At 41.1% G+C, this 27,056-nt stretch overlaps 1 protein-coding gene across 2 annotated transcripts in view; it reads right to left on the bottom strand.

Moving 5' to 3' along the window:
* Positions 1 to 16,883: 16,883 nt before the first annotated feature.
* Positions 16,884 to 27,056, bottom strand: part of LOC145429366 (uncharacterized) — a 28,829-nt gene continuing 18,656 nt past the window's right edge. Inside the window, exons 3-4 of one of the 2 annotated variants that reach the window (XR_013909594.1) lie at positions 17,132 to 17,346; positions 16,884 to 16,957 (exon numbers count right to left, since the gene is read on the bottom strand). Coding sequence is in view for 1 of the 2 variants with exons in the window: in XM_080302679.1 (XP_080158805.1) it covers positions 17,237 to 17,346 (110 nt within the window). In the remaining variant the exon portion in view is untranslated. Of the gene's footprint in view, positions 16,958 to 17,092; positions 17,347 to 27,056 lie in introns of those variants that run through there. The other variant, XM_080302679.1, reaches the window with a different exon arrangement.

Here is a 27,056-nt window from a genome sequence, read left to right as displayed (position 1 = left end):
CAAACAAGGCCTGCGCTTTCAGCTCAACTCCCTCGCTCTCTTTTATCATTTACAGAGGGAGCGTGCCACACCAGCGCCGTCCTCGGCCCGAACAAGGCCGCTCACTGTCAGGCGGACAATGGACAGTAGAGCTGGAGGTGGCAGCGGAGTCATTGTGACAGATGATGTCAGGAACATCAGACGCTGATGCTGCCAGACACCAAGCAGAGGGTGACGGGGTCAAGAGAGAGGGCGGACAGCAAAATGGTAAACAGTGACACGGGGCTGTGGGGTCGAGGGGGTGCAGAATGTGAATGGAGAGAGTGTTTTTTGTGTGAGTGTTCCTGGTACTGCTGAAAGAAATACACTCTCTGAATAAAGAAAACAGTCATGCGTGCAGTCCCAGACCAGAAGAACTTTAACTGCAGCAGTGCAGTGATGCCATTTGATAAAGCAATCGTGTGTGCTCTGATATTTGTGCATATTATCTCAGAGCACAGCTTTCAATAGTATATCCCACACTCTTCACTTCAGAGGAGTAGCGCAACAGTCACTATACTCAAATATTTCTTCACTATATAATCTATAGCCAAATCTTTAATAATGCAAATTCAGCTGGTTCTAGGAGGCAGGATGAGCTCATAATCCTATTACATCATGATTCTGAGAGTTTCATTTTATAGCTTTATAGACTTTAAACCAAAGGCAGAGCACGGGTGAAATAAAAGTGCCAGATACTCCTGAGGAGCATAAAAAGCATTTGAAATCCCTCTGTTAGGAGCCTCGCCTTAGATTTGGACTCCAAAGTTTGGAGGACCAAAAGCATTTTGTGCTTCAATAATGTATTAAAACAGTAAATTCATTTTTAATCATTTTATTTATTTAAACATTACTAAAGTAATTTATTATTTAATTTAAAATGAAAACCCATCCATCCCATCCATTCTCTTCCACTTATCCTTTCCAAGGTCGCTGGGGAGCTGGAGCCTATCCCAGCTGTCTTAGGGCAAGAGGCAGGATACATCCTCCACAGGCTGCCCCTCTATTGCAGGGCTGACATATAGACACAGGCTACGTCCATACTAGCCCGGATAGATTTGAAAACGGCGTTTTCATCTGAAAACACTCCGCATCCACACTAGCGTTTTCAGTCGTTTTCACAGAGTCGTGTGTCCACAATGAAACAGATGAAAACGCTTACGTCCTGCGCATGCGCAAAAGTGAGTGAAACTTAAAGAATTTGAAAAAAAGCTATCTGGAGCATGTACAAACTGATATTCATCTTTTTTAGGGCAGTCAAAATTGAGAGCAATCAAAACAACCGCTGTATAATGCACTGCACTATCTTTGTATATTTGGTCACATGACTGCATCACATGACTAAAATACATCATCGTTTTAGAAAGTCTGCGTTTTTGTGTGTCCACGCTGCAACGAGACAGCCGCGTTTTTCCTTGAGGAAAGCGCCGTCTCAGTGTGGACGGGAGGCCAAAGCGCAGAGAAAACGATGCGTTTTCAAAGGAAAACGCATTAGTGTGGACGTAGCCACAGACAAACATTCGCACTCAGATTCACACCTGAGAAAATGCTGTTTTCGCGTTGCAGTGTGGACTGCGAAAACGGAGGCTCTCGAAAACGATGATGCATATTAGTCAAATGATGCAGTCATGTGACCAATTCAACTGAGATGGTGGACGGCATTGTACAGCAGTTGTTTTGTTTGCTCTCAAAACTTGGCACTTTTCCTCAACATTTTGCTGCGACGTTTCAAAGAGCCGGAAAGTAAATAAACCGCAGACGGAAATGATGCAGGTAAATGGTCTTACGTTTTACGCATGCGCAGTACAGGAACATAGTGTTTTCAGTGTGGATGAAAACGATCAAAAACGATAGTGTGGACGTGGAGCGTTTCACTTATCCTGATTAGCATAGACGTAGACTTAGAGTTACCAATTAGCCTATCCCCACCAACTGCATGTTCAAAACCTCAGTTCAAAAACCTTTTTCAATACCCCAAATAGATTTTCAAAACCTGTTTTTTAAAAGAGTACAATTTAAAAAAGAGAAATATGTAAACGTATTCAAAAATCAAAGATTTATTTCTGACATTTAAAATGGCGATTCCACTCCTCATTTCCAATACCATTTCTTCCCTGCACTTCTCTTTACTCTCTTTACTCAAACTGTGTTGTAGTGATGTCATCAAGGTTTATCCAAAACTCAGGCTTAGACAAATTTTTGTGTCAGCCTTTGTTAAAATCTTGCGTTCTGATTTTGAAAAAGCTTCTACGGAGCAGTATGGTGCTAGTAAAAAAGGAAAAAACATGAAATAGTAATGTTTGCTGTGTGATATTGAACATCCAGAGCTTTTAGAGGGTGCACATCTATGAGTTGTTTCAATTCTTTGTGGCGGGCATGCTTGACGTGTGACACCACACACGAGGCAAGCTAAAGTGGGTGTCCACATATCAAGCAACCAGAAGCGACGTGGGCCCAGAGACCATAGAAAATCAATGACATTCAGAGACTTCAAGCAGCAACAGGAGAAGTAACCGCTGGCGATGTGAAGTTTTGAAACTTTTCTCAACTTCAAGGTGGGCAATTGAAGCACTGCCAATTACAGGAGAGGCTACATTTGAGGAGGTGGTAAATACATTGCAGGGCTCCATCAGGGCTGGGCAATTAATTTACCCAAGGGGTCATATGAGAAACTGGGACTGTTGTGGAGGGTTGCACCCTTAGCGTTAGAGCGTTACCTAGGCAACAGGAGTCAGTATGTGGACCAAGCTTCAATCAGCAGTTTGCATAAGCTAATTGCTATTTGGGCACTTGTGTGATGACAAAAATGTTTTGATATTTCTGAGTGCTGTTATACAAATTACTGTCACACGTTTTTTTTCTTTCCACCAGCAAATAACCATGAAAAACAGACAATTGTGGAGAATATCGGGTATTTAATTTGGATTTAGCACAAATGATCCTTAATGCCAATTACTAACATTGTACACAGTCACCACAATGATCAGTTTCCTTTTCTTTTTTGGGTCTGTGTCGCAGGTTATTTCTGTAAAATAACATAAGTCCAGTCTGAGGGGACTCAAAGTCAGGATATTACTGCATTTGGTGAAGTGATATTCACAATAAAAAAAAGTCTTCCTAATACGAGTTCCTTGGCATTATGAAACACTGGCTGTATTTAGCAGACTCACCAGACTGCACAGTTTTGATCATTTAAAATGTGTAATTATGCATCTGGTCTCTACTGCTGCAGGGAAGAAGAAGGGGAAACTACCAAGAAAGGCATCAGAGTGTGTTTTGAGGTGCATTCGAATGTGTATTTTTAGAGCTGCTGTTGTTGGAGGAGGAAACACTGTGGAACTGAGCAAAAACATTTAGACAAGCTTGTCTTTATGTTGAGACTTCACTCTACTGGTTGCCTCCACAGTCATGCTGTGGGATGAAACAATCTGTTGTTGCTCTGACACCTGTTTTCATGGCTAACTCCTCATATTAGTTGAACTGGGTCTGGGAAAAGAAGACACATCGAACCACCCACTCACTCTAAACCGCAGTTCCCCTCCTCGGCTTCATGCTCACACTCAATTGTCTTAGTAATTAGAGACACAGCTTTGTCTGCTATACGCAGTAATGCTACAGTATTTGCACACGCATTTGGACTGGGGTCTTCTTTAAGCCAACAACCTTCCCCCTGCACATCTGTTGTTGTTTGATGGCTTAAGGGCCACATAGCCACGCTGGGCTGACAATGATGACAACAAGATCGGCAAGAAGGTCTGCACAGAGCAGTAGACAAAACAAGTCATATTAATACACAACCTGTAAGGAAACTTTAACAGCAGTTACATAAAGTCGTGATTTTGGATATAGAACTGGATGGGACAGACAAATACTGTACCAGTTAAAAGAAGATGTTGGCTCATTATGTTGTGTATCCATGTATTTAATATATCATTTAATATGGAGGACATGATAAGGCACGCACTCAAAGTTCTGAAACGCTAACATTTCGTTAAGACCATCAAGAAGAAAATGGTCGAAACAAAAATACACTAACTCTTTGTTCCCCTGAAGCATGCACACAGGCGCACCTCTGGAAGAGTTTCACAGTCATTTAACATCCAGGCATCCATTAAAAAACAGATTTTAACAGAGTTAGAAGTTAGCAGGAAGTTAGCTCGCTAGTTTCCACCCAAGCATAATATGCCACGCTCTGAAAAAATTAAAACGTATAGCTCTGCTTTTGCTTCCAACATAAATGAAGACAGAAAACTAAACAGCAGTGAGGTTTGTAGTGTTACTGAAGTTTGGCAAGCTTAGGGTGACCATATTTTGATTTTCAAAAAAGAGGACACATGAAGAAGAAAATTTTAACATATTTAAATGATGCCTTCTCTGTGCGGTTAATGAATGGTGAAACAAAAAATGTCATATAAGCTTTTACAAGTCAACAAGGGCAAAAAACTAACTTGAAAAACCTCTGCAGAACAACAACTCACAAAGCAGCAGCTCGGGGATGACATCACACATATGAGTCCTCTGTAGGAAAACCCGGACATTTTCATCAATCTCGAAAATCCGCCTGGACGCCTCGGACAGAACATTAAAAGTGGGGAAGTGTCTGGGGGAAAGAGGATGGTTGGTCACCATAGGCTGGCTGGTATATAATGATGTGCTACGTGATGGCTACCGACACAGCTATGTTAGCATAATATAAACACAGTGAAGCTGGAGGAACGCTAACTTTTTTCCACCTGATAAAAGTTATCGCGAGGATTCCCGACGGTTAGGGACAAATGCAGTTGCATGGCAGGATGCTGTAAACGGACCAAACTTCAGTCAGGAGAACAATAATCCATCCACAAGTCATTAATATAATGCTGCATGCTGGGCTGTGGTTACATCGCAAGGTTTTAAAAACTGAGCTTTAAAATGAACAGTAGTAATAAAATCTGATAGAGGCGGACAGTGATCATTGACCTTTAGGGGCTTGTACAGGATACAGAGCATATGTTAAAAACACAATAGCCTTAATAAATGCAGAGTAGTTTGGACCCAGAAGCAGGGTTCATATGCCATCACTTAAAGACCAGATTCTTAGGTAAAACTGACAGAAACCTTTGAAATGTTATCAGATCTGACAGGAGATTCAATGTCGCTGTGCCCACTGAAATTAAAATGATGTCTATCACCAGATTTATTTAGATACAGATTTCAAGTTAAATTCCCAGAGTCCACAGATGATGACTGTCAAGTTGTGAGACTTGCTTTTCAAGGGACTTTGCCAAATACTCATCATCAACGTTTCTATATGATGGCTTTACATTTTGTAGATAAAAAAAAGCAAAATTGATTTAAGTGTGCAATGAGATATGAAGAACAATTGTAATTCCTCCGCACCAATCAGCAAAAATAAGAATCTGAAAGAAATGAAAATAGCAGTTTATCTGCAGTATTTGTAGCTTGAGGAGTTCTTGAGTCTTTTTAAAACGAGTTATTTCCTTTATAGCATCTAAGACCTGCTAAGTAAAGCCATCAAAAAATTTGGACGTCTCACTCCCGTTACACGACAGTTTATAGAACCATTTTCTGGATGGCATGGCGTAGAAATAAAAGCGAACATCCAACCTAGCTGCTACGTGTCTCTTCACTCGAATACTTCTTCTTGTATTCAGGCAATTGATTCGTCTCTATATGGCAACGCAAATATGAAAGGCCCGCTTGTGTGTATGCGTGGGAACATCAAAACAGTTTTAATTGTGGCTAATCCTGGACTAAGATTCTTTCTAATGGGAAATCTTCAGTGAAGATGCTCCGACTCAATTTCCATCTGGGATTATTGAACTCTTTCATTCACAGGCTTACATCTCACTGTGGATAATCATCCATGTCCTGGCTCACAATTATAAAAAATGGAAATATATATATTTATATGGTGCAAACGCACATCCACAGTCACACACACACTTGCAGTTGTTTATCTACTGTAATGTGGTGATACTGTAACCTTGCTGAATGTAGCCTAGTGTGAATTTCAGATGTGTTCTTTGCTCTTTTCTTTTTTTTGCTTTTTGGAAGGGAACACGAGGCCTAGGACGCCCATGTAGGTCAAAAACAAATCCTGCGCCTCAAGCTGGGAAGCCAGAAACTTCTTTGAGCATCTGAGGGAAAGGAGCAGGAGCACTGAGTTTCTTCCAGGTGCTGCTTTTCACAGTGGTAATCCTGCCACGGCGTGACTGTGATTTTTACAGAAAATCTCTCCAAACAGGGCCCAGATGGTGGGAGGTAGAAGTGCGTGCGCACACACACACACACACACACACACACACACACACACACACACACACACACACACACACACACACACACACACACACACACACACACAGAGAAAACACATTCATTCACAGACACACAAACACACACACATAAAAGCATAGGACTTGTATACAGACACAGCTGTACACTTATAAAGTACAAACCTCACACACACACACACACACACACACACACACACACACACACACACACTAAAGGTGAGAACTGACTTGTTGCTCCTGGGTGGTCTCTGTGTAAAGATAAGGCCAGGCAGGAATAAAGCCTGTTACGTTACGTTGAGGCTCAAGCTCGGGACTGTTTCGTTATGTTCCTCTTTCATACACATGTGGAATGTCTGCGGCAGAGAAAGAGCCTGCTCCTTTCTAAGTTTAGCTCCGATTACAGAGGGCTTTCTTAATGACAATGAGTCAGGAATGAAGCTGTATAAACCTCCTCCTCGGCTCTATTTCTGCTCTCATCAGCTCTGTTTGTGGAGGAGTTATACGTGTCCTAATACAGAAGACACCTCTCCTTTGTAGTAGTGTTGGTCAGGCATGACGATCCTGACGGTGGTTAGCATGTGGAGGATGTGGAAACGGAGGACGTTTGAAATGAAGAGATAAAAGAGTTAATCTTCCACCGTTTCTAAACCGATTCCCTCCATAGCTTCCTATTTAAGTACAAGGGAAGAAAGAGGAAAAAGAACTTGCTCCATCTCTCTGAGCCTTTCTCCATCTCTCTCTCTGTCTGTTTCATGTGGTTACTGGAACAACAATGTACATTCTGAGTGCTAGGCCTTTGATGTTGTTGCATTCACGGAGCCGTCTTAAACCGGAGGAGAAAGAAGAGGGTGAAAAAGACGCAAGAGAGATTCTGTGGTGTGTTTTTGGTCTCTCTCTCTCTGTCTTTCTCTTTCCATCTCTCTCTCTCTCACTGGCAAGGCATCTGACATCTCCCGGCAAAAGACAAATTCGGTTTCGCCTGTTAAGTCGTCAGTCAAAGCTTCGTAAGACTTTTTTTTTCTTTCTTGCTCTCTCTCTGCCTTTTTCTCTCCCTCGCGCTCTGTCTTTGCTTCATTTCCGTGGATGCGGTATTGTGTAGGCCGCTTACACGCTTTTCAAACAATAACAGTTCACCCCCCCACCACAAGTTTCCTCTCTGCCAGAACCCTACACATGCCAGCACATCCTTTACAGATCCTTGAACCAACAACAAACGTTAAGCATTTTCACCGCCGAGAGAGATGAGGGGCCCATCCGCAAGCCCCTGTGTAATTAAACTAGATCTAATACTGTTATATGTTTCTTTTAGAAAGAAGGAGCGTTTCGGGGGTTTCTTTCTCACAGTGGTGAATACGAATTCCCAGGTCAGCATAATGTTCTGCGTATGGGACGATAGGAAAGGAACACTGCAGGTCTCAGACAGCCTGCAAAATTGTGATTCTCTGAGCTTCGACGGCCTCTGATTATAATTCCTTTCTTACAATCACAGTGTTTATGTGCTTTTAAAGGATACGATTATACTAAAAGAGGAAAAACATAGGAAACAAACGTGTGTTTTTATCCCAGAGCATCAAATACTACACGCAAGGTGAGTTGATGCAATTTCCATGAAAATATTTAACTGACACATGAAAATGGCCCCCTTTTAAAGAACAGTGGAGGTCATATTAAGAGGCTGCAGAAGTACTGTGGAGTAAATGACAGGTACAGCAGCCAGGAGATCTTCTAGAAGGAAGGCTCACCACTAAACATGGATCAAAAGTAAATGTAATTTGGATGCCTCTATCTAAATAAACGACCACACGTTTCGTTTCAAGGATCAGTGAAACATAAAAAAATGCACAAATAGAAATGAAATTAAAATCATAGAAAATGTCTTTCCATGTTTAGCAACTTGGTCCTAAAATATGATTTAAGAAGCTTGTTTCTGCCAAATGTTTCATAGCACTGCTTCTTATACGGCTGTGAACCTCTCCTGTATGTGTACGTCAGGACAACAACATGTTTGGTTCATTTTCAGCTGTTGATTGGCTCTTTGGGGACATAGCAACTTAATTTAGTCCTAAAGTACTATTTAGTTTATAGGGATCAGGCATTTTTTCTCCACAATAAAACTTGATAAAACTGTCTTATTTGAAGCTTTGAGAATGAGGATGAACTAAACTATCACTAGTCTCATCCTATTATTCCAGGCTTTCGACAGCGGGCATGTGTCGGAAGCACCACGAGAAACAGTGAGCCAAGTCTATTCTTGCACATACAGTACTACCTCGCACTGAAAGATTCCCGTCTTAATGCTTTTGTACATAGCTTTTCCACGAGGGTTATTTCTATTATTTCGCTGTTACATCTATGAAAACAATAAAAACCAACATCCTTCCAGTGCCTCTGTCCGTCACACTGACAGAAACACATCTCAATCTTCCCTCCATCGCTTGCCATCGCTTCACCTCCACCTCCAGTGCTGCTGCTTACACCGACGGCAGGAGGAGAACATGAAAGAGACAATCAAACGCGAGGCATCAGAGCTGTCATTGGTGTCTGCAGAATGCAAAGTGTTATCAGAAATATAGCTGAACCTGATCCTCTGGTGCTCTGTCCTTCCCACAGGCAAAGTTATCCTTTCAACTCACTGTGGCTTTCAATAACATGCAAACAAAAAAACATCGACAACTTCATAGAAGGCTGTGTGTGTCTGCGGTTATTCAGAGAACGCTGAATGGTCCTCTGCTAATGGTGTGGTATCTAATGCATGTTCTGAAAGAGAGGTTTATAAAAGAATACATGCGATCCTGTATTCTTTAATTAATGCTTCCCTGCAGGCCTTTATTTCAGTTTATCATCTATAATTTATTGTTATAGATGCCTCGAAATCATTAAAACTCTTCTAAGTGACAACAGACATAAGTTGCTCACAGAGTAAGTAGGTCTATAGCCTCTTTGAAACGCTGAACACAGTGGCGCTATTGTCACAATAAAGGGAGGTGTGAGGATGTGCAGGGAGAATACCCAGAAGCCTCAAATACCCCACTGTCGGTGCAGATGAAAGGGCCGCACCAAGCCAAATCACTTTATCAGCCCAAACAGCCTCTCTTATTGTTAGGCGCTTCTCAGACGTTGGGTGCTGAGATGTCACACCACTAATTGAGAGTCACAACAAGGCCCCTTGTTTGGCCTGCTCCACCGGTTGTGTACAGCTACTGTAATCACCACAATAATTTGGCTCCCTGAAACATCAAATGGCAGCGTGGAAGCTGCAGGAATTTGCATTGCAGCCTTTGATGTGGGAAATTTAAACAAAGCAAGCTCTCGCTCTCTTGAACGGTGTGAAGGTTACAACGTCCTGCCCTCCACTGTCTGCTTGTCATTCCTGCTTCTGTCTAAATCACCTCTACTGTGGTTATTATTTTGGCTACGAATGCAACAGAGCGATAAAATCACGCATGAAAGGCAAATATAACCCAGGGTTGACCTAAGGGCTTGTTTATCTTTTACACACAAAAGGAGACAGACATCGTTATTAAGACATACTAGCAAGAGCCCGCAAGTCTTGTTGATGGCGGTTTACATTGCACAAGAGTAGGAACCTTTACTCAATGCTCGACTTTAATCCAAAGCCATGCTAGCCGCTCCGTGTGGCTGTGTTTAAACACGCTCATACTCTGGGCAAAATGTTAACATCATGCTAACATGCTAATCTTTTACACGCACAATAGTATATTGAACGCAATGCTTAGCATATTAGGGTCAGGATGTTAACATTTAATATAGGTTAGAGTTATGGAAATTTTATTTCTCAAAGGTTTATGATCAATCCATGGTGGGAATACTATAACTAACTGTATTAAAGAGTCCCTCTTGGAATATTGTTGATTGACTAAAACAAGACTTTTAGAGGGAAGTTTGGTTTTTTGACTAATTCGAGGCCAAAATCAAACCCATAAGTACTGATACTCTACAAGGTCACCAAGCAAAATGTCTTCCTTCTTTAAAATGACCTTTACTGCATTTTCTTATTTTGTGTTTTGCACATAGAGTATAGGTATAGTTACATATGCAAATACAAGCACAACAAAAAAAATTCCAAAATTAAAAAAAAATCAGAGCAGCATAAAATCAAAAAGTTTTTGCCTGGCTTTATGCAGTCCAATAAAAATATGTGTACACGCTTAATGCTTCAATTGGAATCAAAAGAAGAAATATCAGCCAGGTTCACTTTAATAACTGATCAACAGCAAATGTCACCATCTCTATGAAAGCTGAAGCATTAGCTGTTTGCTTGTCTGGACCATCCAAGTGTGTGTTAACACAATGTCACAATAATAGAACATCAGAACATGCTATGCTCAGAAAAACTGCAAAAAACACAAGAGCTACTCCTTAAAGTCTGCAGGTGTCAGACAACCAGATAAAGATGAAGACGTGTGTCCTGTCTGGAAGGGTTATAAGGAGAAAGCAGCTTCACTAAAGAAGAACGTGGCTATACGGCTTAGGTTTACAAAGTTGCTGAACAAACCACTAGATTTCTGTAATAATGTCTTTTATATAGATAGGACCAAAGTAGAACTGTTTGGGACATCAGCACAATCATCCTTCTTCTTAGAGTCGAGCATGGTGGTGGAAGAGTAATGGTTTGGGCAATAGGACAAGGACACAGTGCGGTGACTGAGTTGGCCCTGTACTCCTCGGTATATCAGAGAATTCTAGAGTCAGACGTGAGGCCATCTGCTGGACTGTCCCGTGAAAACTCAGCAATTCCTCAAAGTGCAGAGTTGAGACAGCTCACCTGCTGTTCAAATCTTCTGTTTGCAACAGTATAACATAACACTGCTTGTTCCAACAGGGGATAAACTTAGTGGCTGAATCAATGACCACTATAAGATATTAAATGATCATATTTAACTGACTCGTTAAAGAGCTCAAGAATGAAGATGTGGAGTTGGAAATGAGCATATCGATGAGCAGATATGAGAATAGATTCCCTTTAATTAACAGTTTTTATATGAAAAGGAAGCAGCACACTGATTAACTAGAACACAAAGATAGCTGAAGACAGCAGTTTGCACACCCACAGATATTTCCTTAAAACTCAAATGAGTTGTGATGAATAATTAATTTAATACATTTCCGACCAATTTCAGATATTATTAGATACATATATAAATGTGCTTTCACAACAACCAGTTCTACATTTGTTGTCTGGACAATATTGAGAGCCACACAAATTTAATGGCACATAGCTGGATGGATGAATAATACAGCAAAATAATAAACAAATTTATGAACCAAAGCCATCGGCAAACACAGCGACAGTAACCACACCCAAAGACTTATAAAATACGTCGCCTCATTTATATTCCTAATCTGCTTCCCAGCCACCTAAACCCACAACAGAAGAACACTTGACACTGATCTCATATCGCTATGTGTGAGTGACCTCATCCTTTCCTCTTCTCCCTCTGTGGCCCCCTCAGTGAGATCTGCATGCTCACTCAGCCATGCATACTGACGTCTAATCAACAGCAATTAACCCTGGCCTCTTTCATAGGCCGTGGAGCTCGGAGATAATGAAGACACCACTGTGTATTTATTTTCCTTTTTCCCACACACAGCGTTTGTCATCTGGAAACTTTTTTCAAGGCTCACTGACTTTGGAATGTGACTGCCAACACCATAAAAGCGTCCCCTCAATATTGCTGTCAATGCTGGGTGAACATAATTAAGACTGTGAAGAAAGCGATAAGACACGGAACAATTTGGAGATGGTTTTGATTTTTTCTACACACCTATTGCAATATTGCAGTTCTGGATGTTTTTCTAGGCATTATCCAACAGAGGTGCATGAGAGACTCCAACTGCTGGATTGGACATTGGCCAGACTTTAACATGTCAGCCCTCTAACACAAAGTCTGTGTCGTGTAGGGCTGAGTTGATATGCTAACAGTACAGAGAACAGTCTGGTGCTACCTCGGGCAAGATCCTTTCAAGTGGTTTCTTTACCAGATCCACACTATGTATTTCCAATAATGCAATAGTGGCTGAAGCAGACTATCTCCTGCTGTGTGCTACAAATAAGAAAGAACAACTATGGATTTCTTTTAAAAAACGTCATTCTCCTGATATCGTCTTAAGTTCATATGAGAAAATGGCCATAGCCCATTTTGTATAGTGTAGTACCCTCTGGAAGATAGGAGCCAGCGTTGCTGAGGTGTGACAAACCTTGTTTCGGCTGTTTTAATTCCATTTCTTATTCCTTGCTGCTGAGATAATGGAGTTCTTCCTCAATCCATCCACTGTATCTTTGGTCTCGCTCCAGTCTATCTGACTGTAGGCTGAACTAGAAAACAAAGAGACACAAGAAACATCCAAACAGTGTTACGGTCTGCTGTTTCAGACAAAGGTATTTGCATTAGTTTGCAGGGAGATCTCTTTTTCGACAGAGTTTTGGAAGCCACATTGTAATCTTAAGCAGAAGAATGATTCAAGTGTCAGTCAATCTCCCCTGTGAGAAGCAGACAAGCTAGTTGGAGCCTTGGATGCAAAAATAGCATGGGAGATGGAGGACACCCTTGCTCTACCCCCACATCTGACCTTTGGCTCTTTGAAGAAAAATGTCTACATCAAATACTCTGAATTATCTATTCAAATGCCTGGAAACAATCTTTGGACAATGACACATCAATCAAACGTTCTGTGAACCGGGGGTGGTTGTTTATATAAATGCTGTCCATCTGGGGGAGAGATCTCAACAATGTTACATCTCTTTTTCTGTGGGGAGATGGCAGTAAAAAGAAAGAAGGAAGTTCATAGAAAAACTTAAAATTCGGCCTTTTTTTCTCTTCTTCTTTCTTTCCTCAAATCCCAGCGTGAATGTGTCGGCGAGCTCGTGGTATGCACCAAGATGAAAAGTAGAGGCCATCCCTTTGAAATTCTCCTCAAGTCAAAATTACCATTTCATTTCAACTCCAGCCAGGAAACGGAGAGCGGGGCCACTGCTAACTGCTTTGGGCATATCGTTATTTATTGTGTGTAAACTTTGTAGGAACATTGTTGCCTGGGAAAATGTGTTGTGTGGGTGGTAGAAGTGAGCAGTTGGAGCAACCACAAAGGGAGAGATCAGGCCTATTTTCTCTGTAGGAGGAACACATAAAAGTGAAAATAATGCCCATTATTACAGAAAAACAACATCAGCCTTCTTTGCTCATAATTGTCTAACAGCTGAGAAGTTACCACTGAAGCTAAACAACCAACCAGTTGACCCTATTTAGGTAACTGCATTATAATTTTTCTGCTCTTTTAATTAGTAAGCTCTCTGTGCTAAGTGGGCCATTATCTGAGTTGGAACTAACTGCTTTTTCTATATTAAGTCTGCCATGTTGTTTCATTTAATTAACTTTATTGACCTCTACGCTGCAGGGGTTAACATTTTCTAAGCTATACTGTGAACCTACTCATGTAGCAGTACTTTAAAAAGTCCTCTAAAATGTGTTATTCTTATTGTGAAAAGTGGATTCATAGTTTGCTGTTTTACATATTTGCCTAAAAAGAAAAATATCCCTCATTTAGTCCTGGGAGGAGGTCTAAAAATCCCTCAGGCTTGTGTCAGGAAAGGAATCTGGTGTAAAAATCTGCCAAATCAAACATACAGAGCCCTGCTCTGGTGTGAATAAAGGAGGAGTCAAACGTACTTTCTAGTTTGAGCCAGAAAAGATTACTAAACATGGGATCTTTCCAAAATACTCTGTAACACATTATTTTGACCATATTAGATTTAGTTATTCCTTGGTGTTCGTAACAGTAGCTATATTTCATGTATTTAGGAGACTACATTTGCAGTTTTGATTCAAACTGCAATAATCTTTTTTTCCCCTTTCTTCTGGAGACTATTCTAGCGGATATTGTATGAAAGAGATGACACGCCTTGGATAAGTTGCACCAAATACCAAATTTAGAATCATCAGTTAACCTAACAAGCACGCCTTACTTGTTGGAGACTAAAGGCAGTCGATGGCATCATCAGAGACATAGAGAGCACATACAAACCCCACAGAAAGGCTACAGCTGCTGAGGAGGTTCAAACCAGGAATCTTCTTGTTGTGAGGCAGCCGTGCTAACTTCTATCATGGCTGCCCCAACTGTAGAGAAAGTAAGCCAAATGAAACCACACAAATTCTGAATTTGCCATTATTTCACCTTCCAAATGCAATTTTGTAAAATTTAGATCGTTAGTCTTTGAGTAGTCTCATGGAAAGACACCATGGGTTTTGTTTTTAGACAGTGATCTGGGTCAGTACCTGAGTTTAATAGATTCTGCCTGTGATATGAGGGATGTGGCTCATATCACAGGCAGATTTTTTTTTTAATCCAATTTTGGCTGAGTTCATAATATCGTTTAAATAGAAGTGATTATATTTAATACCACTAAAGAATAACAGTGAAAAGGCTGTTCTTGGTGGACAAGGGTTGATTGAGGTTGAGCAACAGTAGAGTAGGTCTATTTAACCAACAGTGCTCTGCCAGCTAGTGACATTGGTAACTTTGCTAAAAGCATACAAATCAAGAGTTGCACACCTACTAAGACAATAAAAGGAAAGCCTATAAGGTCTTATTGAGGTGTTAGCAGTCTAAGTGGCATATCTAGGAACATATCATTAAAGTACAATAGAAATACAGATATGACGACACATAAAGAAAGTGGCTTTAGTGAGGTAGGCTTCTGGTTTGATATCTTGGATGTTTCATTTGAGCTGGTTTCAAGTAAATGGGCCGATCATAGGGATCCACAAACATATAACTAACTTCAATTATTTGTACCATCCTGTTAGTTTTAAAGGCTGGATCATTTAGTCCGAACTGTTCTTGTTTTTGTGACCCACATTCAGCACCATCAGACAGCTGTTTGCATTACAAACCAGGCGAACACTACCTGGCCTGCCTCTAATGGCAAACAGATAAAGTGTGTTATCTAGCTAGTAAACACAGTGAAGCATTTGGATGCTAAAGATCCAGTGTATTTCTTTTAAACTACTAGGGATTATATATTTTATGAGACAAAACAGAGCTCTGAAGCACGGTAAGAACTAATGCTGACTTTGCTGTTTGCAAATCTCTGTTGTTTACAAATTATTCTGTGTGTTCTTCTCTCTTCAAGAACAAAGGAAAGGTAACACGTTACTGATGATTGAATTCCCATTTTCAGTTAAACAAATGATATAATAACAGATAATATGTCAGTGCTGGATTATCAATTTAATCTGCTGCCCCCAAGTGGCCAAGAATTCAAATAAATAAATTTTTAATCACTGGATCATTTACTACAACTTTTGTAATATGTAATTACTCTTAATTATTCACATCAAACAGAACAGGTAGCACAGAGTGTGGGGGTGAAAGCACATACATACGCACAATAAGTATCAACAAAACAGTCCAGTCATTCTAATTTTTCCAATTCTTCTCTCAAAGTTTAAACACAAACATCCCCAGAACAAAAACACGTGCCCACAAATATTAAGAGGAACATTATTCATGCGATCATCATCATCGTACTGTAAATGTGTTATCATTGTGTTTAATAGAATTAAGACCATAAGGAGAGAGTGTGGACAGAGCCCAGTTGATTCATGACCAGAGGGAGAGGCAGCAGAACTTTGTTGACTGTGTTCTCCTCCAACAAAAGAGTACATCTAATCTTAAACATATGGCTGAAGCCGGGGATCCACAGATGACAGCATGCAGAGTATGGAAAAACACTGCAGTTGTCTTTTTTTCACCCCTATAAATCCATGTCAGCTCTTTTATGTCCTGGATGTTTTCGCTGTTTCAGACACTTGTACATTCCCCAAACCAGTTAAAGTTAAAGATTGCACCATGTAATGTTTACTAAAATCATAAATTCACTCACTTCTGGTCACATAGTTTTCTGTTGAACTTTTCTGCTCTAGAAATTCCAGATAATAGTATTTTACTATTTTAAGTAATGATACACTGAGATATCTAAACAGAAATACACAAGTTAAGTAGGCTAGCTGCTTGATTCCCAAATATAATTAAGGGAAGAACTGGATTGTCGAAACAATATGATGGCCACACACTGTGATCTATCTCAGCATATCGCAACTGGCGCAGATGTAACACAGATTTAAATGTGTAATGGATTTTTAATAGTCATGATTCTGCTGGTGAAAGAGATGTGCACAGTGGCACGCGTGACTTGTTGAAATACAGAAAATAAGAATTTGCATGTAAAACACGTGGACTATAGCCCTGCTCTGACTCAGTAACATCATCTTGGCCACTCTCAGACAAGTTCTGCAAACGTGTCAGTTGAAGGAGTTGAAAAGCAAGCTGGGTGTTGCATATATATTTGGACTACAAGGGCTTGTTCATTTGTTTTATCTGTCCCACATTTTGTGTCCTCCACAAGAATTTATTTGTACTGGCTGCGGCTGCATCGGACTTGGCTGCAGGACTTATATATTTAAACAAGGACTGTTGAGAGTAAGGGGAAGTGTTCGACTAAACTCAAGTCGGGTCTTCTTTAACATTTAAACATGTTTCTGTCCACAAGGGCAAAAATGTTTACCTCTGCTGGTTCTGTTCCCGTTGTACAGCCAGACAGTTTCTTTCAGATCCATACTCTGGAACAGCAAAGAAAAACAGAGTCAGAGAAGAAGAGTGCACGATAGGTGAGGAAGGAAACAAAGGCATAGCAGTTGCAGGAAGTAAACAAACTGACAAACTGAAACATGAATATAAGACAAAGACAGATGGGAACAAAATGGAATGAGTTGCACGAGGCTAGATCGTCTTACAGGAAGCGCACGCTCTGATACTTTAGCCGCTGACCTCTCGTATGCAGCAGAGGGGGTGGAGGCGACAAGGGCTCTGCGGGCCCCATCTGCACGGCTTGTCCCTGGCTATGTGGTCATGTGTAGCACCTGGCCCCAAGCCAGCGCCCAACGCCCCTTTGTGGTGGTCAGAATGGCTGGTTGGGGTCTGCCTTTGATCCCGGGCCAACTATTCATCTCTAAAGGAAGAGGAAGAGCAAAAAAAACAGAAGAAAAAGATAAACAGAAAAAGAGGGAGGGGAGTAGAGGGAAAAAAGTCAACCTCTGCTGCCAATTATTGGAAAAACATCAAGGTCTTTTCTGCTTTTCTGTCTGTGTAAAGAGAAAGAAGAGAAAAGAGAGAAGGGGAGGCAAAAGAAGAGATAGCTGTTTGATGGCTTGGCTCAGTGTTAGTTGGAAGATTGTGGCAAGTCAAGGCGAGGCAGAAGCTGACCTGCAGGAGGTGATTAAAGGTGGAGAGAGCTGTTTGTCTGGCTGCTAAGGCTCTCTCTCTCTCATTTTTTGGTGTGTTTTCTTTTTCCGGCATGCCCTTTTTTTTTTATCTTTGCCTCTTTCACTATCTGGCGCAGACTCCCCTCTTCCCCTTGTTGTTGCCATCCTTATCTGTGCCTTTCTTTCTTTTACCACCACGTGCTGTTAAACCAGTTCATAAGGACAAATAAAGGTCATTTTTCTGTCCTGTTGAGGTGTTTCTGTCTCTGTCTATTTGTCTGTCTGCCTCTTTTTCTTTGGTCTCGAACCTCAACACATATCTATAGTATATTTACAGATATTTACAGTGTGAGGAAAGCAAGTGTGAATGACAGCCTGTACACTGAAGAAGCATGTCAGACTGCTGATGAGGATGTCACAATAATAAACAGAGGAGAGGATTAAAGTGTTGTCAGTAAGAAACACGCATTTTAAAACCCGTGAAGAACAGAAATAATCACATAAGTGATGCAGTTTACACTTTCACACCAACTCCATCTTAGCCTTTAGGGCTCGGGGCTTATTTTTATTTATTTATCTATTTTTCAGGGAATAATTTGGCTCTACTATACATTTCTGTATAAAACTGCAATACACCTACTGCAAATTCTGACATAGGGTGATATATAGGTACTAATGTCTGACATGAACTAAACTATAACACCAAACATGAGTATCTAATACTGATAATAACACAACTACAGCAGGTACAGCAGGTTAAAGCTGAAATTGAACACCAAACTAAGAAGTATTTATGACAAATTATTGTTAATTTGTCTTCCAGGCAAATTTCAGCAGCATGGAGGTTGAATTTAAACTAATCAGGAAGTGCTCATATTTCTTTCTTCTTCATCAGCTCATTGTCAGTTATTATTTGGCTCACTTCATGAATATTGGTGTGTGTCTCATACATGACCCTGCCAAAATCAGCTAATTAATTTTTTGTACTACAACTATGGCAAATTAGACATTATAGAATTGCAATTTTTTTTACCATTATGTTATGATTTTTTTTACAGATCCTGAAAGTATTTATTTATTATATACCTGTTCTGCTGCCCATTATTGGCTAATCAGCTAATCTTATGGCATTTAGGAATGTAGACATAGTAAAGATCAGCGGCCCCCACCCCCCGGGCCATGGTCCGTGAGTCGCTTGGTACCGGGCTGCCAGAGGTGTGAAATTTATGGTTTTCAGGGTTTTTATCGCTTTTATCGTTATTTTTATCATTTTTATCATTAACTCTGTTTCCCTGCATCTTTTCCCGTTTGTTATGAATGAATTTATTTATTTTTGGTTTGGTTTGTTTGGTAGTGGTACTGGTTTTATTTTGTTGTGTTTATCCGCGACACCTTAAAGCCTGGCCTGAAAATATTGTCGGACATAAACCAGTCCGTGGCGCAAAAAAGGTTGGGGACCACTGGTCAAGATGACCTGCTCAAGTTCAAACTGAGCATCAGATTATGGGAGAAATGTGAATTAAGAAATTTTGGCCTAGTTGAGCTACTGGGATTTTTCCCACATGACTATTTCTAAGGTTTCCCTCTTTTGGAGAATCGTCCCATTAAGCAAAAATATCAAGTGAGCAGCAGTTCTCTGGACACAAGAGCCTTCTCGATGTCAAAGGTTCAAGGAGAATGGCCACACTGCTTTGAGCTGATAGGAAACCAATGGTAACTCAAATAACCACTCTTTACAACCAAGGTAGTAAGAGCATCTCTGAATGCACAACACATAAAACCTTTTCAGCTAAGAACATGAGACTGAGGCTACTATCCTCACACGCTCACCAAAATTAGAAAACAGAATATCAAAACTCCTGGTCCACTCTCACGAGTGTATTTAGTGGTGTTGCAATGGCGTCAGGGATATTTTCTTCGCTCATTTTGGGCCCCTTAGTAGCAACTGAGTATTGCTGAAACTCCACAACCTACCTGAATACTGTTGCCGACCATGTCCATCCCTTCACGATCACTGTGTACCCTTCATCTCAAACTGGTTAATTGAACATGACTATGAGTTCATAGTGCTCAAAGGACCTCCCCAGATATTTTGGGATGTTGTGGAGCAGGAGATTCCAAATACAAAAGGGGTTCCAGCCTGGTACTTGCATGGTTTACCTGTGAGTCGCCTGTTAAATCTCCTGTGAGTGTGGTTGTCAATTCAATTAAAAGACCTGAATAGCAGCGACAAAGTCTAGCAACATTTTCATACATACAGTATGAAACATGTCCTGACACAGAGACACACCTAAACACTAGCAGCAGTGCAGTTACTTCTTTTTGTGGTCTGGTCAGGAATTTATTATAAGCCCCTTAAAACCCTGTTCGTATGCATCACTTGCCTCCTCTCCTCTGCTTTCGTCCTTGCAGGCAAAGAAACAGAACAGACAATAGCACATGCATTGATCACCAAGGACGTATTTCTATCACTCTCCCTCCCTCGGCCTCTCCCTCGGTCTGTCTCTGTAATTTCTCTTTCATGGCTGTTTTTCCTGCGGTCTCCCGAGACCTTCTTAGTCGACGAGAGAAAACATAAACTGAACATTAAAACGCCCCGCAGCCCTTTAAACACTTGTCATTTGTCCTTTGTACAAATCATGGCGAGAGTTGCTATAGAGACTGCGCTTTTTATCTATCTTGTTGTGTTATTACTAATTCTTTTTTTTTTTATTAACTTTGCTGGTGAGAAAGAGAGAAAGAGGATGAGAAAAACAGACAGTGAGAGAAAACCAGTCGAACATGAGTATGGGGGAATGATCAAAAATGAGACGTTTAAAAATCCAGTTTGCCACAGGGTGAAAGATGAGAGATGAGTGAAGGACATGTACTGTGGATCTTTGTGGACAGATTGGCTAATAAAAAGCTTTTTTCCCCGTCAGATGGAAGACGTGATGTTTAGTTCACAGTTTAATGTATGTATTTTTCCGTAATGAGGCTCTGATTCTCACAGTGGTTTTACCATGTGTGTCTGCCTAAACTGCGTGTTTCTCCCATTGTTTTAGCGTACGTAGTGTGTATGACTGCCTGTAAGACTGCGTGTTCATTAGATTCCTGGTACCTGCACCCAGCCATGGGCATTTAATTCAGCGAGCAGGCAGGGGCATTATCACACACTACCATCACTAATCCCCATGGAATGAAACACCGACACTTTGATGTCTGCCAAAGAACACCGCTGTAGTATTTGGAGGCGAGACCCTGCATCACGTACAAACCGCAATTAACAATCTATAGCTGGACTAGAGCCAGGCAGAGTGGTGGAGGTGCAAAGAGGGCGGGAGAGAAGAAAGAAACAGCAGAAAGACACTGATGATAAAGAGCCAGAAGCAGGATGGTAAAGCATAAAAGGATGTATACTATGCATTTGTGTGAATATGTGTGTGTGTGTGTGTATACTGTCAATGTACATATACGGGGGTTGAAGTTGCTCGCAGACATATCATCAGTCTTTGCCAATGTGGAAGTGCTTCTTCAGTGATCAATGCAGGACACACACTGACACATACACACACACTGATTGATACACATGCATGCGCTGTAACAACAGTGTTTCTGTCTCAGTAACAACCTGCCTGGAGCTTAAAGAACACAGGACAGTAAAGGAAGTCCTGGACAACAGAAATAAAGGCAAGCGGCTGCTGGGTAGAACACAAAACCCTGGACTTTTTGTACTTGACGAGGACGCCGAATGAAAAATTCAGGCCCTCCAATGCCGACAGGCTCTGAGAACAGTCCTTCAAACACACGCGCACACATGCGTACACAAAACACAATTCCTCATGACACCTACACACATTCTGGTGAGAGGATGATATCGGTGCGTGCCAGTGTGAATGCCTGTGTGTTTGCGTGCATGTGTGTGTGTGAATGCGTCACACACTGGAGCACGCAGGCTATAATACATACACCTCATGTAAGAGGATAAAACACCAAAAAAAAAAACCCCAAAGACTTTCATCAAAGCAAGTGAGAGAGGATGTCAGAGATTTTTTCAAAAGATGAAAGAGAGGGATATTCTCTCATTTCGGCTCATCTCTCCCTCTCTCTCCCTCTCTCTCTTTCAAAATCCTTGAAGTATCATCCATGTTTCTATGACGAAGAGAGAGCGAGGAAGAGAGAGAAAGGGGGGTAAAAGTTATTTACGTCCCACGCTGTGTTATGTGGCCTGTCACTTCTCATTTTCTCCCAGGGCTGTCCAACTGGAAGACTTCAGTCAACTCTCTCCAAGCCTGTATTTGCTGAGGTAATTACAAAGTGACAGCTTCAAATCCTCTACCACACACACACACACACACACACACACACACACACACACACACACACACACACACACACACACACACACACACACACACACACACACACACAAATATGGGTAAATATGGGAATATGGCTCTGTGGCCTCTCAGATTCTGTTGTTATTATTTGACTCACTTGGGTATAACACGAGATGAGCATCTCTTATTTCATTCCTTCAGCAGCTCTTGCATGAGTGACCCTTAAGTATTCCAAACTGCACTCAACACAATCCCTGGCCGATGATTAATATTCCTCAAAGTTTATAATAAATGAAGAAAATTGATGTATGTAGTCAGCAAAATGTAAAGCCTTTCTGTCGACTATCTGCATTCCCCATAAAACACGTGGGCTGCAACACGCACATGCATGAAAACACTTCCACCTCCTGTATCCACTTAGAGGTGATTGTAAGAACATCTTTGATCTTTTTTTTTCCTCCTTTCTTCTTCAAGGAGATGTATTGCCTGTACACATAATCCATGACAGACATAATGTGATTTGGTAGTATCTCTAAATGGCAGGGAAAACCAGCTGACAGAAATTAATAAGTTACTGCGGCTGTAAAGGAATCAGAGTAGGAGGGGTTGGGAGGAGATGGTGGAGGTGGTGGGATAACCTGGCAGCAAAACACACAGATCATCAAATTATCTTTTGAGGCATATTGTCATGGTGAAACTCATACACACACGGAGCTCAACCTGCCCTATCTGCAGCGGCACACAACGCCGGTCTGTCGTCTCCAGTTTGTATCATTACCACAAAACACGACCCTGATAGAAGTCATTGGCTTGATCCTGTGAAGACCTGAAGACCTATGAGGACTTCTGTGTCTTGTTTCTGTCATTACGACCCCGATCTCCAGAAGGAGTCATCAACTTAAGAGGGCACATGAGTGGACACTAAGCTGCTTACAGGTTCTCGTGAACTGCAGTTTGCATGTATGCATTGCTATTTTCACTCTGGCACTTTTTATTATCTTGTGTAAAATGTAGTTTTTGAGGACATTTCTAATGTTAGATTAGTTTATATGCTCAGTTCTATCACTGAGTAAAGTAAGAGTGTTTGACTTGTTTGACTGTTTTGCAAAGTTACAAAACTCATCACATGTTATACTCACACAAGTTCTCACCCAATCTGGGAATATTTGTTGCTGGACAGGAAGATACCATTCAACAAACACGTTGTTCAAAGCATACTGACTGCCAAAAATTCACAACTTTTAAAACCTAGATTAGTATATAACGCACCTACACATTCTGAGATTTCAGCAATCCAAAATCTGCAAACAAAAGTTGCAAGATGGATCTAATAAACATGTTTGAGACATCAACTTTAATGCGAGCCTGTAAGATGACAACGCTAGGCTGCGATGCACCTCAGCAGATACTCCAATATATACTTCATATGACATATGATAACAAGGATGTTTCTCTATAGACTTTCTTCTTTGCTGGAATTGCAGACAGTTTTTTGCATGTTTTCCGTCCATCAAGTAATTTTAGTTTTCCTCTTTTTTTTTATCGTCTCATTGTTTCATGCTCTACTTATTGTTGAGTCGAAGATTTAGGTTGGAGGAGTCATGTTATTATTTTTATTATTATCCTAAATTACTGATAGTTTCCCAATCTCTGGTTGCAAGTGGCCAACTTTAAACCTAAGAAGTGGTCTGCTGGATTGGTTAGTGTCGTCTCACAGCCAAAGGTTCTCTTTTTGAACCTCTTAGTTACCGGGGACATTTCTGTGTGCGGTCTGAATGTTCTCCCTGTGCTTTATTAGTGATTTTAATTTGACTGTAGATGTTGAAATAAGAGTAACTGGTTGTCTGTTCCTGTTTGAGACTTTTACATTCCCAAACTTCTCTGATTTGACTCGTGAGGGCTGTGTGATTTGGTTACATGTGATTGATAGTGCTGGCAACATTAGCAAACAGGCCACAACTGTCATCAGATGTTTACTCAAATTTCACTCTGTCCTGACTGATGCACTGAATGATATCACATCATCCTTTGCAAATGAGCTAAGCCAAGTTCAACACGAGAAAAGTCACAAATACAGAAATCACTTAATAACCAAAACTGTTCCAAATTAAGAAGAAGATCAAGAGGTCTCAAGAGAAAAGGGTTTTTCTGGGCCACCAAGGTTCCAGCTTCATCTATTTCATGAGGATGAGTAAATACATTTACTGCTCCATATTTGGTTTGACAGCCCATTAAATCTGGAAGGGCTTCACCTAAAAAAATCCTTACTGAATCTGAATCCAGACCAGAGAAGCACACCTAAACCTACCTGACAGATGGTCTGAGACTGGCTCATCACAAACTGTGCTAGTCACACTGTAAATTATACTCCCACTGAAGAAATCTTATTTCAGAATATGTGTCAAAAACATCTTTAGGGATAAACATAGAATAACTAAAAAGTCTGACTTGATGCAAACTCTAGCTGTGGATTAGACAGAAGATGCTGTTTAAGGCTATTGCAGACTATCTAGATCGTCAAACTCCCATTAGCCATGCCTCTGTGGTCCTACCCATTGTTCCTCTATTCTCTAAATCAACATTGCACCTCGATACGTGTGATGAACAGCTGCACATAGATGAGGAAAGCATTACGTCAGTGCAAGTTTGAACGCAGTGCAGTCTGATCTAAGTGCTGGTGGCGGCAGTTGAACTGTGTAAAGCACGTGTGCACATATTTGCATGCATGCATACTTACATACTTGTACAAGTATATCAGCCAATACGAGTGGTGCACAAAGCCCCCCCGTACAAGTCAGAGCAGCTCGATTACATTCTGATATGTACATTGACGTACAAATAAATACACTATCTTGATTCATCTTGCCATAAGAAATTTAAAAGGCAAAAACAAGAAGAAAACGACGCCGGACCGATGCTGAGAAGTCAATGTGAGCATCGGTGAAGGGAAAGGATTTTCAAGGTGGCTGTGTCGTTTATGTCCAGTGGGGACGGCTAGGACAGATGTGGCTTTATTTACTGCTGTTAGTTTGGATATAAGTGTGCATGCATGTGTGTGTGTAAAAGAAAGAGGGCATGAAGAAGACAGACAGAAAGAGAGAGTGCGAGGGAGGGAGGTATGTCAAGCTCGCCAAACTACTCAGCAAGACTGATTTATTTGGCAACTGTTGGATGGTGGTCTGACTACAAGAGGCCACCTACTCCAGTGTCTGACCTGTGACCTGCTTCAACTTCTGAAACGAACTCAGCTGTCCTTGCTAAATCTACAGCTGGACAGGAGGGATGAATTCTTGTTGGGGAGAACACACATACATAAATACACCCATAAAACACACACACGCACAAGAGTACGAGCATGTGTCCTACCACCCTTATTCTTCCCTGTATACAAAGAAAAGAGAAAAAAAGTCTTTTAAATCGTTGCAGTTTAGTTGCGCTCATCAGTGCGGACTGATTCAGATTGATTGTAGCGTGTTAACAATCTGTCTGCGTTAACTTTATTAGATAGCAACAATTTGTCGACCTTCTCCAGCCTGTCTGAGAATGACCGCCATCGCTCCGAGTCAGACCACGACGAAGACGGGTCGCCTCCCACTAGGCAAAAAGAGACAGACAGATAGAATATCCATTGTTGCCAGTAAAAGCCACACACAGTAAAAGGCGGAAGTAGTTTGTATCTGAAGAGTAAGGCTTGTGTAAAAGTGCTTTAAGACTTCTACTTCTGACCTTTGTAAACAATTTCCTGATGCATTTATAGTCTCAGTCACTCATTTTGGTTCATAGTAAATAAATTGTTCAGCCTTTTCAGTGTCAAAAGAAGGATAATGCGCATTGGCTAAAGTCATGGTGGCTATGTACAGATTTTATACTGTGTATGGCAAAATGCAGGTTGGTTACTTTAGAAATCCCTCAATCAGCTAACGTGATCCCTGATGCTACCTCATGTATTAACCCTGTAAAGCCTAAACTATGAAATAACAGTCAGAAAATTCTACTGGAGTGTTTATGAAACTTCTGACAATTAAAAAAAACACAATTTGTTTATCTTAAACACACAAAGACATACAAGAGGGTTAAGATTAATGTTAAGGAAATCCTATTGACAAGTATGACACAGTTGGTGCTACAGGGTCAGTCTGGTCTCACAGTACAGCACAGTGTTGAACAACTGAGACGCCAGACAATACATACAACAGTACAATATAACAAAGCTAGCACTACCTGCAGTTCACTCTGCTGCAGGTACCATTAATAAAGGGTTTTTTTTGATGCTATGCAGAAATTCTTTGTTTACTTTTCTTTGTTTGGTAAATTAGATTGTAATTTGCCTGCATTGACATTGTAACGTGTTTACGCACTGCCTGTTATTCACCATCTCTTATTCTCGCCTTTTGCTATACAGATGGTTCTGGGCTGTGACCTTGGACACGCACACACCCTAACACACACTCGTGTATCCATCTGCTTGCACTTAGATTGGCTTAACCCTCATTCTCTCTCTCCCTCGCTCTCTCATTCTCTGTAGTTCTCATCTTTTCCTCCCTTTGTCATCCCTATTGTTGTTTCCATTCCTTTGAAACTTAAAAATATCCCAGCCCGATTGTGTTCTGTACATTGGGTTACCATGGTGATTGCCATGCAGAACAAGCAAAAGGAGTTTGTGTTTGTGTATGCATGTGTTATGTGTGTTCGTGTGCCAGTAGCAGTGCTATCAGCCAAGCACAGAGTCCAAAGCTATTTTCTAAGGAAGCAAAAATAAAAGGAGAAACACCCACCATCCCCTCTCTTTGGTTTTCCTTACCCCCTTTTCCTTCTTCTCATCTCTCTCAGTCTCCATCTTATTTTCTGTCCCTTCTCCCTGCCCTTCATCCTTATCTTTCTCGCCTGGCCCGTTCCCCTTTCTCTTGCCGTTCCATCTTTAACCCCACGTCTCTCTGCACCAGCCTTCAGATGCCCGCCATTGCACTACCGCACCCCATGGCAACAACCAAGAGAGGGAGCGAAGAGGAGAAAGCAGAGACAGATTGACAGGAGACTGCTCAGAAGGTCTTTTGGGAGTTGTACTGTACATGGTGATAGGGACTTAATGGCAAACCTCATCTGGCTGACACATTGCAGCCCTCTGACGACAGCAGCAT

Source organism: Astatotilapia calliptera, chromosome 6 (assembly GCF_964374335.1).
Source record: "Astatotilapia calliptera chromosome 6, fAstCal68.1, whole genome shotgun sequence".
Taxonomy (NCBI): domain Eukaryota; kingdom Metazoa; phylum Chordata; class Actinopteri; order Cichliformes; family Cichlidae; genus Astatotilapia; species Astatotilapia calliptera.
The sequence above is the reverse complement of the archived record's forward strand: the minus strand, read 5'-3'. Positions and strand labels throughout refer to the sequence as shown.